The sequence below is a fragment of the Lissotriton helveticus genome, chromosome 5_1 (genome assembly GCF_964261635.1).
Source record: "Lissotriton helveticus chromosome 5_1, aLisHel1.1, whole genome shotgun sequence".
NCBI lineage: Eukaryota > Metazoa > Chordata > Amphibia > Caudata > Salamandridae > Lissotriton > Lissotriton helveticus.
The window spans coordinates 1,579,220,393-1,579,236,015 of record NC_136065.1 but is presented as its reverse complement, the minus strand read 5'-3'; the positions used below and the strand labels follow the sequence as shown (position 1 = coordinate 1,579,236,015).

Genomic DNA, 15,623 nt, shown 5'->3' with positions numbered 1-15,623 from the left:
CTGCATAACCCTGCTTTTGGCACTGTATGTGCACGGGCTAGGGGATCCTAAGTGTACACTCCCAGTTCAAGTGCTTCATGTCTAGTTTCACCGTATAGTGGTGCGCACCTGTTTATGTCCGCATGGCTGCATCCGTTCAGGTTGCTTGCAGTCTTCTGATTAAGGGCATTTCTTGCAGTCACAGATCCGGCATGTGTATTCATGGGAATCTTTGGGAAAGTTATGTGAGCAATGTTAAAAAATAAACTGACAAGTGGAGCAAAATTGATGTTTTGAAGTTAATAGAATGCTTAATTTACTCAACGAGAGACGAGAGGAATTTAATTTTTGGACATTATCTGTTCCTCTTTTTTGTTTTCCAGAAGTAGAGAATCGAGCAATGGCCAAAGAACGTCAGAAGAAAGACAACCACAACCTGAGTAAGTCTTTGTTGAAGTGGCACCTCAAGGTGCTGAAACCCTTCTCATGTGGGCGCACGAACAGTGAGGGAGAACACACATTGTCTGTACCCATTATTTGTGAAAAGTGTTCTTCCATATGGACATCAAGGACATCTCTGGTTTCATGTCAAAACTTAGACTGTAAAAAACGTATCTGAAAAAAATAAACTGCCAAACTCTTGACCTTACATGCATCTTCCTATAACGTGTTAACCGATGTTTAATTCCTAAATCCAACCAGGCCTACTTGCCACATGCATCGGAACGGAGTTCATTTAGTATTCTAATTCCAGTCCTGGAATATTTGAGTGCAAGTGCTTGATAGTGAGATTAGATGCATGTCGAATTTTTCGTTGGGAGATATTTATTTAAGGTCAAGATTTTGCCCGTCTGTGTTTTGCAAAAATGTACATATTTTTAGTGTGTGTTTTTACTTAGTATTCTTCTCTGACTTTAGGTTTTAGAGTGTTGTAACAGGAACAGTTTGGATCAATCTTCATATCTTGTACGAATTCTTAAACTAGCCCATTTAATACTTAAGTTTCCTGTCATCATTGGCTGGAAATGGGTCAATTTTTGATGAAATCTATGTTGTGTTAAGGTTTGGTTTTTAACGGCGCAAACCAGGACAGTGCTTCCTTACTGTAATAGGGACCCTGATGGAATAGTCCAGAACATCCAGTCCAATACAAAGTACATGGCTTTACTAGTTCCTTCAACTTGTGATTGCATTGTATTGTATTGTAATTGCATTTATATAGCCATTAATACCCCTGACGAGGCGTCAAAGTGCTTTTTCGGCGAGTAGCACGCTACTCCAGAACCCAAAAGGATTAGTGGTTATAGTGAAATATGAAATTAATTTGAGCGGTGGATATGTTAGTCTGTTATTTGGATTGAGAAGGATAGTGGAGGGATAGAATATGTAAAGGTGTGCATTTATATAGCGCATGCTACCCCTAATGAGGTGTTAAAATGGTATTTCCAGTCCAAAGGTCATCTCTGCCGGCTTACTATAACCTTCTGAAGGCATGATCCGTGGGTGACATCTCCACAATCCAGATGGTACCTTTACATTGCCATGGTGGTGGCTGGGCAGGAAAGCTTCTTGCCCTGGGGTGCAGCTCTTCTTTCTAAAGTGAAACGAACCATTTGAAGACTTAGTGGGTGAATGAGTTATTGCTCCTTTTTTCAGATGAGGGTGCAGCTGTGTCGAAGTTGATTATAAATTCTGCAAATTACGTAACCAGTAGTAACATTTTGATAAAGCAGAGTAAATAGTACTTCTGTAGTAGGGGATCTCTGTGTATAGTCATAATCTAGTGAATAGTCCCGCCCATGTGCGTGGACCCCGGAGCAATCAAAAATAATCTCTTACAGTGTCAAAAAATGCAGAAAATGCATAGACACTTAAGAGAGAATTTAAAGACAGATAATGCAGCCAAAAAGGCTACACTGTCCAGTACTTCAACTAGAAATTCCACCACAAAATCCACAAAACAGCAAAGCCTGTACAGATTTCCCTTGCTTAACAGCAAAATCCCTCAGGAATGATAGAGAGAAGAACCTGGACAGACAAGCCCCATAGGCTGCCATTATGTGGCTTAATTAGGATACTGTGCCTTTAAGGAACCTTCCAGAACCTTCTCTCAGTATCCCAGAATGCATAGCAGGTCCAACTTAGCCTCAGTTCTTTTTTCCGGCTCCTGCAAGCAGGACCCTGGAGCATTGAGCTCTCCCTTTTCAAGGGTTTTGTTGGTGTTTTTACACTAATTTCGATTTTTGGTGCTTTTAAAGTACTTTGGTGACTTTCTTTCTGTGTTTCTGCGCTCTTTTTTGTCCATAATGCCTGCATTATTCGACAAATGCCCTGAGTGCTCAAGAAAGAAGGCCAGGACAGACTCCCATGAGGTCTGTATTCTCTGCCTTCCCTCTTCCCACATTCCTGAGGAGTGTAGGATCTGCAGAAGCTTCTCTGGAAGGACCCTGAAGGAGAGGAAGAAGATCAGGCTTCAGGGACTTGAGGAGAGAAAGCTGAAGGCACGAGGTGGGTCAGGAGGGGCTCCTTCTACCCATGCTGAGGCCTCTGGGGGGCTCCCCAGGGGCAGGAAGACCAGCCCTCGCCCAAGGTCTCCGTCTGGGTCAGTTGCGCTGACCACGACGTCGAGGGGACGGTCAACGGCCAGTTCCAGGTCTCCCCAGGGCTCTGGGTCGAGAAAACGTCGCCCGTCGACGTCGAGGAACGTGTTCCGGCCGCCGTCGAAGCCGGTGTCGATATCCTCGTCGTCGCTGTCGGCGTCGAGTGGTCGACATCGGAGGGCCCGGCGTCGGCGCTCGCCGTCGAGGCGACACCGCCGTTCGCCGTCGAGGACATCGTCGTCGAGGGGATCCTCGTCGGCGAGGTCGCCGTCGAGACGGAAGGCGTCTCCGGCGCAGAAGAGGTCGACGTCGAAGCATTCCAAAAGACCGACGTCGAGACGGTCTAGGAGATCGACGTCGAGAAGGTCAGAGAGGTCGACGTCGAGAAGGTCCAAAGTGTCGCCGTCGAAGCGATCCGAGAAGTCGACGTCGAGGCCGGCGAAGAGGTCGAGGTCGCCGTCGAGGCACCATCGCCCGTCGTCGAGGTTTTGTGGCTCGTCGATCTGGTCGGGGTCGACGTCGAGACGGAGACACGGTTCGACGTCGAGAAGTGTGATTCGGTCGACGCCGAAGGACCGTTCGACGTCGAGGGGACATCGGTCGTCGTCTGGACACCGGTCTTCAGCGTCTGGAGGTCCTAAGGACAGGCCCAGGACTGTGGGGGGCTCCCCACTCTCTGGTAGAGGTGATGGCTCGCCGGGACCGGCGCATTCCGGGGTGGATACTCCGATGAAGCCGTCTACACCTCCTCCGCGGCCTGCTGTGCCGAAGGGTCCTCCTCCGAAGGCCCCTACCCCGCCTCCGAAGCCGGCTCCGCGGGACCCGCGTCCGGTTGCTCCTCCACCCCCGATCCCACCGAGGGAGGTGTCGATGCCTAAGTTCCCGACGCCTCCGAAGAAGACTCCTAAGAAGCCTGGAGCTCCTGACCCTGGGAGGCCGAAGGAGCGTCCGAGGCCCAAGAGGTCGAGGTCTCGCTCGGGGAGACGGGACAAATCGAGGAGTGGCCGCGGATCTTCATCACGATCCAGGCATCATCACAAGAGACGTCGGTCCAGGTCACGTTCTCCATCTGGGACCCGTTCCTACTCGCCCACGCTGTCCGATTCGCCGGAGACTAGGGTGTCTCCGATAGACGATATAAGCACGTTTCAGGAGGTTCTCCTGCGTGGTGCGGCGAAGTTGGGCATTGAGGTTGAAGCACCTACGGCTTCTACCTCGGTGATATTTGAGACTTTACACAAAAGGCACTTGTCTCGCCCCCTGTTACCTCTGGTGCCGGGACTCCTTGAGCCCGCCGAACAGCTATTCCTGACGCCGGCGACGGTGAAATCTGTGCCTTCCAGGATCCTAAAGAAGTACAGGGCTCCGGACTCAGACCCAGCCTTCTTGAGGAAGGACCCGGTACCGGATTCAGTCATCGTGACTGCTGCTCGGAAGCTTCATGCCACCTCCCCTGCGTCCACGGTGCCTCCGGACAAGGAGAGCCGGTGGATCGATTCTGCTGGTCGCAAGGCGTGTGGGACATCCGCCTCGTCCATGAAGGCCGCCAGTGACTCGGCGTTGCTGGGACGTTACGACCGGTCCCTGTGGGACTCGATGGAGCAGTTCGCAGACCTCGTCCCTCGGGACCGCAAGGAGGACTTTGTGGAGATCGTCAAGGAGGGGATGCTGGTCTCTAATCAGGCCATCGGCGCCGCAGCGGACATATCATTGCTGTCCGCGCACGGATATTGCCACGGGATTCACCAGAGACGCCACGCTTGGCTCAGGTTGACGTCCTTGAAACCGGAAGCACAGCAACGCGTGGCGAATCTCCCGTTTTCCGGAGATACCCTCTTCGGGAAACACGCGGATGATGAGATGGCCAGGATGAAGGCCGAAGCGGAGACCCTGACGGCAGTGGGCTTGGAGAAGCCCAAGGAAAAGAAACCCTTCCGACAGTACCAACGTCGGTTTGGGTCGCAGGGTCGTGGAAGGGGGCAGTCTGCTGGACAACATCAACAGCAGCAGCAGCAGCAGCCGTACAGGCGGCCCTTCCAGAAGCGACAGGGTGGTAGAGGTCGTCAACAGTCCTCTACCGCGACCAAGGGCCCGGCCGGGTCCCGTCCCTGAGCTGTTACTTCCCCCTCGTCCGTTACCCGCTCCGGTGGGGGGAAGCGTTCAATTTTTTCTGGCAGAGTGGAGAAAAATTACTCAGGACAAGTGGGTGCTGAATATTGTTTGCAATGGATACAGTCTACGTTTCACCAGCCCTCCTCCATCGATTCCTCCCGTCAGCTCGCAGTATCAACTGCGCGAGCTTCAGGCGGAGGCGGACATTCTGCTAAGGAAAAGGGCGATCGAAGACGTACCTCTGTCTCAAAGAGGAAGAGGTCTTTACTCTCGGTTCTTTCTTGTCCGCAAGAAGGACAAGAACGAGTTCAGGCCCATTCTGGATTTGCGGCAGGCAAACAAGTGGATTCGCAGAGAAAAGTTTCGCATGCTGTCGTTGCATCAGATCTACCCTCAGCTGCAACGAGGAGATTGGATGTGTGCCATAGATCTACAGGACGCATACTTCCACGTGCCCATTGCATGCAAACACAGGAAATTTCTGCGCTTTCAAGTCGGCACCAATCACTATCAGTACACGGTGCTACCCTTCGGACTGAAGTCGGCACCCAGGACATTCTCAAAATGTATGGCAGTGGTAGCGGCGCACCTGAGGAAGAACAAGGTGTTTGTCTACCCGTACCTGGACGATTGGTTGATCAAAGCCTCCTCCTTCTCGGAAGCTCAAGCACACTTCCAGAAGACGTGCGTTCTCTTGAACAAGCTGGGGTTGCACATCAACATGTCCAAGTCGGTCCCGATTCCGGTGCAGTGCATCCAGTACTTGGGGGCCTCCATCAATACGCTGTCAGCAAGCGTGTCTCCTTCGGAAGAGCGACGTTTATCACTCGTTCGGAAGGCTCAGGCTCTCATGAGAACTCCGTCTACGACTGTGAGGACGGTGTCTTCTCTACTGGGATCGATGGCCTCTTGCATCTTTCTCACTCCTCACGCACGGCTACAGATGAGACCTCTGCAGGAGTGCTTGGAGGATCAGTGGGACCAGAGGAGAGGTTCTTGGGACGACAGGATACGACTGTCTCTACATGCTCTTCAGTCTCTAAAGTGGTGGTGCTTGAAGGAGAATCTCCTCAGAGGCGTTCCCTTCCACAAGGACATTCCCACACAGACCATCGTGACGGATGCGTCTCTCCTGGGTTGGGGGGCGCATTCCGGAGACCTGCAGATTCAAGGGACGTGGTCCTCGGCGGAGTCCACGTACCACATCAATTTCCTGGAACTGAGAGCTGTCCACTTGGCACTGAAGGCCTTTCATCCGTCCTTTCAGACCAACTCTCTGCTTGTTCAGACGGACAACACCACCACGATGTATTACCTCAACAAGCAGGGGGGCTCGAGATCGCGCACTCTGTCGCAGGAGGCGCAGGCGATCTGGCACTGGCTTCTGGCTCGAGGACTGTCGATTACGGCCACCCATCTGCCAGGTGTGCAGAATGTTCAGGCAGGCGAACTGAGCAGAATCGTGCAGGAAAACCACGAATGGGTCATAAACGACGAAGTACTAGGAGAAGTCTTCGCAAGGTGGGGAACTCCAGACGTAGATCTGTTTGCCACCGCCGAAAACAGCAAATGCCGAGGCTTCGCCTCCAGGTACTACCAGCCGGGGACGCTGGGGAACGCGTTATGGATCAACTGGTCGAACAGCTTTCTGTACGCTTTTCCACCAATTCCCCTGATTCCGGCGGTTCTCATCAAGCTGTCTCAATCCAGGGCGAGGATGATTCTGATTGCCCCGGAATGGCCCAGACAGTGGTGGTTCACGGACCTACTTCACCGATCTCTCCTTCCTCACATGAAGCTGCCGTGCAGGCCGGACCTTCTCACGAAGTTCGGGGGGCGGATGGTGCACCCCAACCTCTCGTCTTTGAGTTTGGCGGCATGGCTCCTGAAATAGTGCAATATGGCCATCTGAATCTCCCAGAGGATTGTATGGGCATACTGAAGGAGGCTAAGCGACCTTCCACTAGGACTTCCTATGCTTACAAGTGGAAGAGGTTTTGCATCTGGTGCAAGTCTAAGAACTATGACCCTACGTCATGCAAGGAAGATGTCATCCTTCCATATCTGCTTCATCTAGCGCAGTCGGGCCTTAATGTCCATTCCATTAAGGTTCATCTGGCTGCTTTGACTGCCTACAGGAAAGGCCCTTCACAGACTTCCTTTTTCCAGATCCCTGTGATCAAAGATTTTTTGGAAGGCTTGAAGAAAGTGTTCCCTCCTGTCAGGCTTCCTTCGCCTTCATGGGACTTGAATGTGGTGCTGTCCAGATTGATGAAGGAGCCTTTTGAACCCATTCATAAGGCTTCGTTGCAGCACCTGTCCTGGAAGGCGGCGTTCCTCGTGGCCATTACATCGGCCCGCAGGGTGAGTGAGATTCAGGCTTTGTGTTGCCAAGAACCTTATACTGTATTTCATAATGCTAAAGTTGTTATGCGTACTCACCCTAAGTTTCTTCCCAAGGTTGTTTCTGATTTTCATATCAATCAGACTATCACTTTGCCTACGTTCTTTCAGAATCCTTCATCTCCGGCGGAAAGGTCTTTACATTCCCTGGATGTGCGGAGGGTGCTGAAGTTTTATCTTGATAAGACTACAGATATTCGTAGGTCAGACCAATTGTTCGTCAATTATGGCTCAGTCAGGACAGGTCTTGCTACCTCTAAACAGTCCATCTCGAGGTGGATTGTGTCCTGCATACAGTTGTGTTACTACAAAGCTAATAAGACCTTAGGAGGTAAGCCTAAGGCTCATTCCACCAGGGGCAAGGCTGCTACGACAGCTATGCTCCGTAATGTTCCTATTGCAGAGATCTGCAAGGCGGCCACTTGGAAGTCGGTCCATACCTTTGCTAAGCATTACTGCCTGGACTCTGATGCCAGGGCAGACGCTCAGGTTGGGCAGGCTTCGCTGCGGAATCTGTTCGCACAGTAGTGGCGTTATTTTATTCTCCACCGCCGCTTGGTGTGGGGATGGGCTTGCCATTCTATTCACTAGATTATGACTATACACAGAGATCCCCTACTACAGAAGGAGTAGTTTCTGTCCTGTAACTCCAGTTCTGTAGTAGGGGTATCTCTGTTATAGTCATAAGCGCCCTCCCGCCTCCCCGGTGGAGTGTTGTTCAGGATCATAATGCTACAGGTCTGGCGTTTTCTGCGCCTTCAAAAAGAACTGAGGCTAAGTTGGACCTGCTATGCATTCTGGGATACTGAGAGAAGGTTCTGGAAGGTTCCTTAAAGGCACAGTATCCTAATTAAGCCACATAATGGCAGCCTATGGGGCTTGTCTGTCCAGGTTCTTCTCTCTATCATTCCTGAGGGATTTTGCTGTTAAGCAAGGGAAATCTGTACAGGCTTTGCTGTTTTGTGGATTTTGTGGTGGAATTTCTAGTTGAAGTACTGGACAGTGTAGCCTTTTTGGCTGCATTATCTGTCTTTAAATTCTCTCTTAAGTGTCTATGCATTTTCTGCATTTTTTGACACTGTAAGAGATTATTTTTGATTGCTCCGGGGTCCACGCACATGGGCGGGACTATTCACTAGATTATGACTATAACAGAGATACCCCTACTACAGAACTGGAGTTACAGGACAGAAACTACTCCATTCTTCCCTTTCACAAAGAGATGATCCTGTCTGAAGTGTCAAACATTACACAGAATGTGAACATCTTTGTTGCTATTAAGAGAGAGCCTGGTAAAATGGACAAGAATGGAGTTTTAATGAATTATGAACCCTGCAGAACAAAAGAAACTGCACAGCTCACCTCACTATCCAAAGAGAGGATCAGTAATGGCCCAGCCCACACACTGAACAGAAATGGTTGATTCATCAAGTAATGGCCAGAAAAGTTTGACATCCATGTAAATTCACCACTCTGCCTGTACCTTTTTACACCATTCTGTGCCAGAGTTCTATTAGGAGACCAGTAAGAAAGATTAGGTCTAGAGTGTTGCTGTGATTGAGTTGAGGGCTATTTCGTATAAATTTCCAGCTTTTTCGAGGACAGGCTCTCTGTGCGTGCTTGATACCTTACGTCAGACCCTTTATCAGTCCCTTTAACTCTGGTTCACTGTTTCTGCTGAGTCAGCATACAGCTGGCCCGAGAGGCAATACAATGTCGTATTAAGATTGTGCTGGTGAAAAATAGAGTTCTTTCAACCCGTTTCCATTTACTTTTAGTTGAAAGAAGACGGAGGTTCAATATCAATGACCGGATCAAAGAACTGGGACTGCTCATTCCTAAGGCCAGCGATCTGTGAGTATGAGAAGTGTCATTATGAGCATCACCTTCACCCCACGTCCCTTAAGTCAGTGTCCTTTGAGAGAGAGGTGTGGCGCAGTGGCCAAGGCGGCTGACTCCGGAGCGCGGGGCTCACAGTTCAATCCTCAGCACCGGAGGCAGATCAGCTCAGCATCATGTGACTCTGGACATCTCCCCCATGGCCCCCAGCGCCTTGAGACCCTTAGGGGTGATTAGGTCACTCTTTACAAATACTGGGTTATTTGAGTCAGAGCATCACTACCTAGCGAAAACTCGTGATAAACATCCCTTTCGTTGCTATAGGCCAGGAATTGCCACGGAGGGAAAGATGTCTGCAGTAGGCCATTGAAAATTCCACATATGTAGATGATCACAGGCGTACCATTTCTGTGTAAACTTTGCCTATTACAGTTACTCTTATGTTCTATGTACTTTTAGGCCCACCAGGAGCAATTGGAACCTAGTGATCCATCTCAGGCTTCAGTCTCCAAGTGACTACCTTAGAATGATTACCGTAGAACATACTTAGATGAAACACTCAGTGACTCGCAGATACATGGAACCATTGCGCCTCTCGGCTACCAATTGCTGACTGAGACAGGAAGTAGAACAGCATAGTATGCCACATCCCCTCCGCACACATGTAATTAATATAAAGCAAGTAAATCCAAACACAGCCAAAGCACACGTGCTCTGGTGAACTTAGCGGTGCCTAACCCATTATGATCAAACTCAAATCCACAATTCCATGATACACTTAAACCTTCTCTTTCCACATAACGCCACTCACCTTTATACAACTCCACCAGAAATACCCAGCATAGACACAACCAGCAAGTACAGCAAAGATAGAGTTGAGAGGGTTTTAAACCATGAACAATGTCTGCTCACTCTCCACACCTCCTGTTTTCCCTTTCCTTTTGAGTGGCCTGCCAAACCCCAAAATAGGTATCTTTCCACCCTTGAAACACATCCGACTGGGCAGTCCATCAACCTGTGCAATACATAGGATATCAGATTGGTTATACTTTGTACCCCAGAACAATAACTGGTACTTACATCCCTAACCCCCTGGTACTCCACCCCAGACAGAAGGGCGAATACCTTTTCAGCTGCTGCAATAACATACAGCTGGGCATCATTTCAGAGGGACATCTCTTGATTCTCTTGAATCTCACTGGGATTCTTGCTAAACACAAAATGGGTATCTTCCAACCCTGTCTGTTCACATTAGATCTGGGATTTGTCAAGTACTACAGTGGCCTTGCTAAGATGACTTGTGTATCTTGTAAATGTTTCCCCCTACATCCTGGTGCAGATTTCCCTCTGCCGGATAATGGTTCCTCCTATATCATGGCCAAGGTTTCTCCGTGTACCTTGGCCACGGTTCTATAAGGTATTCTGGCCATGGGTTTTCCTGCATATTTGCTGATGTTTCCCTTGGTATCCCTGTCAATTTTGTCAGATACATCGTGACAATTTCCTCTTTATTTATATATACATTTAACAGTTTTGTATAGTTATCCGGCTCTAATGAAAGTATAGGTGTGCTTCACATTTATCACCAAAGACCAATAAAATTAGACATTAACAAGTCAAGTAAGTATGGGTATGGGACGTTGTTTTGTGCATTCTAATTGGCAAATATTTATTTCTACTGACTAATTCAGATTCCAAAGTTAATTACAAATTTTCATAATTTGTATATTTTCATGCTTTCTTTTTGTACACATATTCCTTCTTGTTTGACTTCTCCTCCCTTATTATTTACATTTCGCATGGTGGTACCAGTGTTTCCGCTGATGGTTAAATCGAAGTACCCCCTAAATTGAATCGTAAGCTATGCGACGTGTATAGGCTCTTAGGACACCATTTTAGGACAAGCGCTATTTCTTCTGCTGGTGGCATTTCTATGATTTTCATTGGTGCTAGTTCTTTGGCTCTTCTTCCTCAGTGACCTGCGTTGGAATAAAGGAACTATTCTGAAGGCGTCTGTGGATTACATACGGCGGATGCAGAAGGAACAGCAAAAGCTCAGAGAAATGGAAACCCACTCAAGGCAACTCAAGATGACCAACGAGCAGCTCTGGGTTCGCATACAGGTACACATGACCCCTCCTTATCCTTAAATTACACTGATCACTCTCACACCCACTCCCTAGCACCCCATTCTTACACCTAGTCTATCCCCCCCCCCCCCCACACTGTTGGCAGAGCTCACAACCACTGCATCTACTGGTCACTCAGAACTAGCAAACAACAAAAGGTACCAGAGGGTCTCAAAAAAAGCGCCCAGAAGTATAAAGAAGTTACCCAAGGCACCCGCACCTCTAAATTGTTACGGCACAGGAGGCTCTCAAAGGATGAGGAAATTACCCATCAGTCACCATACGGATCCGCCCTTCATCATTTGGGATTTTATCCGGACCACCCGTCTGAGAAAATCAGTGCCACAATCAGAGGTCAACCCGGTGGAAAGGGGTCCCTCAGAAAGTGTAGACACTAACAGTGTGGTCTACCACTCGATGTTAATGAGTGGACTAAGAAAATGGGACTGGGGTGTGCAGTGCAAGAAAAAGTGAGTGAGAAAGAAATCCAAGACAAAATGTGTATTAAAATTGGTTTAGAGAAAGCACAAGATAATATTTATTCTATGTGTGCCTAAAATACCAAGATTAAAAATATGTGCGACCTTAAGCAGTCTAATTATGTAGACTGCCTGAGGTAAGGGTGGTCGACATGTTTCTGCAATATAGGGACTATTACGTCCTTGCATTCATCAGGACCAGAACTAAACAATTAGAGCTACTGCACAACGTGAACTAATAATAAGTGAAGTGAAAAGAGTGACACAAGGAAATGTAAAACAAGTGCTCGCAGTCACCTGAATAATCCGAGTGCCCTTACAGTCTGTGTCGATCACTGTGGAAAGAAAAGAGGTAGGGGGTTTGGGTATAACTATCAATATCTCATGGACTATGAAGTAAGTCCATAATCTATGGATCAATCTTAAAATCACACTCAAGAAGTTGATCTAAATGCTCTTAATGTTAATAGAGCCAAATGTTATTCATTTGGAAAGAGACTTCAAATGCCAAATGTCGTAAGTCCTTACCTTGATCTGTAAGGTAGACTAGCCTCACCCCACCTGGCAGCGGCTCAGGGGAAGATGAAGCACCGCTCTAAAAAAACATGTGAAACACATGTTAATCACAGTATGCACACAAAGAAACAGAACACTTCTCACTATCGATAGCCGGTTGTAAATGGGGCTTGCATCTATAGTAAATGACGCCATTCCCCGGAGTAACGGAGAAAAGGCTCCGCCACATCCAAAGAACTCGTGCCTAGATGCAGCAGCATAGCGGGAAATGGAGGGGCTCGTCTTACCTATCCGTCGGTACTCCGAGGCCGGCGTCCTGGCCGACTGGGGAGGTACCGGACGGCAGGCGCGAGGCTGTTTATAAAACGCGCTGCCGTTGGTCACATAGTCACGTGGGTCGATTTAGCGCACATTGTCATTGGTTCTGGTGATATCAACAATGCAAGGTGCGCACTCATTGGCTACCTAACCAAAGACCAGGAAAGGTCATTGGTCGATTATCGGGCTTGTAGTAAAAGAGGAACCACGTGGGGAACGAAGGTAAACATAAACAAGCACATCACGAGCGAGGTCAAATGCGGGAAAAATGTTTGGGAAGATAAACAAATAAATCCCGTATCAATATTGCTGGCACTATTCAAAAATTATGGTCAGGACCACCGTAATTGATGTACACAAGCAGATTGCACTGGAAAGGTAAGAATAACTGCACAGTGCGTTGTCACATAGGTGTCAGCAAAGTAGGTGGACAGATGTAGAACCCTCAAGGAGGTGTAACTCAGACCAGCTTATGTATTGTCAAGTCCAGCTATAATGACTTTGGATTAGATGTTATACTGAGGAACATCGGTTTAAGGTATCATCTGAGAGTAACTCATACAGTATAATGGACAAAACATTTGAGGTATGGTATCAGGCCAGTGTGTTTATATGAAGGGGGACGGATATATGTATCCAACTGCTAGTAATGGTATATCAGTGGCAGTAGATACAAACAATAGCACGGTATTTAATGACCTGTTGATATCGAGAGAAAAATTAGAGAGAAAAATTACAGTGTGGACCACGGGATATCATCGTTAAGACCCTCTTTATGTGTCTTAAGTTTTAGTACCCATCTTTGTTCTTTTTTCATAAGGTACTTAGACACATCTGCTGTATGTGTAGGAATGAAAGGTTGTTCCAAAACAGTCCACTGAAATTCCGTGGCTAGATGTTTAGCCTCCAGAAAGTGAGCAGTTAGTTTTGTGGCCTGTCTGGCACAGCGAATGGTGCTCTTATGTTCTGATATCCGTATGCGGACCTTTCTTGTGGTCATGCCCACATACTTATGGCCACAGGGGCAGGTAATTAGATAGATCACATGATCACTGTTGCAGTTAGTAAATTTAATCTGCTTCCAGGGTCTTGACGTGCCAATATCGATCTCCAATGATTTTGTAGTCTGAGCACACACCTGACAATTACCACAGGGGTGGTGTCCCTGAACAGGAGGGAGATTCCACAGTGAACCTATGGCTCTTGGTAGATCTTTACGTGGTCTGGTGTGCACCAGTTTATCTCTAAGATTCGGGCCCCTCTTGAACGAGACCAGGGGGCGAGGAAGGGTTAAACGTCCCGAATTCAGTATTGGCCAGTGCTTTTTGACCATACTCTGAATACTGTTGGAGAGATTGCCAAAGGTATGAACAAAGGTGAGGCGATCCAGAGTAGCCTTAGGAGGCCTCGGTTCCAGCAGGGCTTCACGAATATTGTTCATTGCCCTTTTCATGGACCTTTGCACAAGTCTTGGGGGGTATTTGCGGGCAACAAGCTGCGTGCTCAATACATTGGAATGTTTCTTACAAGCTGCCTTTGTTGAGCAGTTCCTGTGAACCCGTAAAAACTGGCTGAAGGGGAGGCTCTCCTTCAGTGCTTTCGGGTGGTTGCTGTCGAAAAGTAGCAAGGAGTTCCTTGCAGTGGGCTTCCTGTAGAGCTCAGTTTGTAGGCCCTCTGGTCTAGCAGTGATTAAAAGATCAAGAAAAGCCAATTGTTGCCCGCAAATACCCCCCAAGACTTGTGCAAAGGTCCATGAAAAGGGCAATGAACAATAATCGTGAAGCCCTGCTGGAACCGAGGCCTCCTAAGGCTACTCTGGATCGCCTCACCTTTGTTCATACCTTTGGCAATCTCTCCAACAGTATTCAGAGTATGGTCAAAAAGCACTGGCCAATACTGAATTCGGGACGTTTAAACCTTCCTCGCCCCCTGGTCTCGTTCAAGAGGGGCCCGAATCTTAGAGATAAACTGGTGCACACCAGACCACGTGAAGATCTACCAAGAGCCATAGGTTCACTGTGGAATCTCCCTCCTGTTCAGGGACACCACCCCTGTGGTAATTGTCAGGTGTGTGCTCAGACTACAAAATCATTGGAGATCGATATTGGCACGTCAAGACCCTGGAAGCAGATTAAATTTACTAACTGCAACAGTGATCATGTGATCTATCTAATTACCTGCCCCTGTGGCCATAAGTATGTGGGCATGACCACACGAAAGGTCCGCATACGGATATCAGAACATAAGAGCACCATTCGCTGTGCCAGACAGGCCACAAAACTAACTGCTCACTTTCTGGAGGCTAAACATCTAGCCACGGAATTTCAGTGGACTGTTTTGGAACAACTTTTCATTCCTACACATACAGCAGATGTGTCTAAGTACCTTATGAAAAAAGAACAAAGATGGGTACTAAAACTTAAGACACATAAAGAGGGTCTTAACGATGATATCCCGTGGTCCACACTGTAATTTTTCTCTCTAATTTTTCTCTCGATATCAACAGGTCATTAAATACCGTGCTATTGTTTGTATCTACTGCCACTGATATACCATTACTAGCAGTTGGATACATATATCCGTCCCCCTTCATATAAACACACTGGCCTGATACCATACCTCAAATGTTTTGTCCATTATACTGTATGAGTTACTCTCAGATGATACCTTAAACCGATGTTCCTCAGTATAACATCTAATCCAAAGTCATTATAGCTGGACTTGACAATACATAAGCTGGTCTGAGTTACACCTCCTTGAGGGTTCTACATCTGTCCACCTACTTTGCTGACACCTATGTGACAACGCACTGTGCAGTTATTCTTACCTTTCCAGTGCAATCTGCTTGTGTACATCAATTACGGTGGTCCTGACCATAATTTTTGAATAGTGCCAGCAATATTGATACGGGATTTATTTGTTTATCTTCCCAAACATTTTTCCCGCATTTGACCTCGCTCGTGATGTGCTTGTTTATGTTTACCTTCGTTCCCCACGTGGTTCCTCTTTTACTACAAGCCCGATAATCGACCAATGACCTTTCCTGGTCTTTGGTTAGGTAGCCAATGAGTGCGCACCTTGCATTGTTGATATCACCAGAATCAATGACAATGTGCGCTAAATCGACCCACGTGACTATGTGACCAACGGCAGCGCGTTTTATAAACAGCCCCGTGCCTGCCGTCCGGTACCTCCCCAGTCGGCCAGGACGCCGGCCTCGGAGTACCGACGGATAGGTAAGACGAGCC

At 47.9% G+C, this 15,623-nt stretch overlaps 1 protein-coding gene across 1 annotated transcript in view; it reads left to right on the top strand.

Moving 5' to 3' along the window:
* The window catches only part of TFEB (transcription factor EB), a 233,842-nt gene that overhangs the window by 191,477 nt on the left and 26,742 nt on the right, over positions 1-15,623 (top strand). Inside the window, exons 6-8 of the mRNA XM_078644733.1 lie at positions 363-419; positions 8,873-8,948; positions 10,909-11,056. Of these exons, the coding sequence (XP_078500859.1) occupies positions 363-419; positions 8,873-8,948; positions 10,909-11,056 (281 nt within the window). The remainder of the gene's footprint in view (positions 1-362; positions 420-8,872; positions 8,949-10,908; positions 11,057-15,623) is intronic.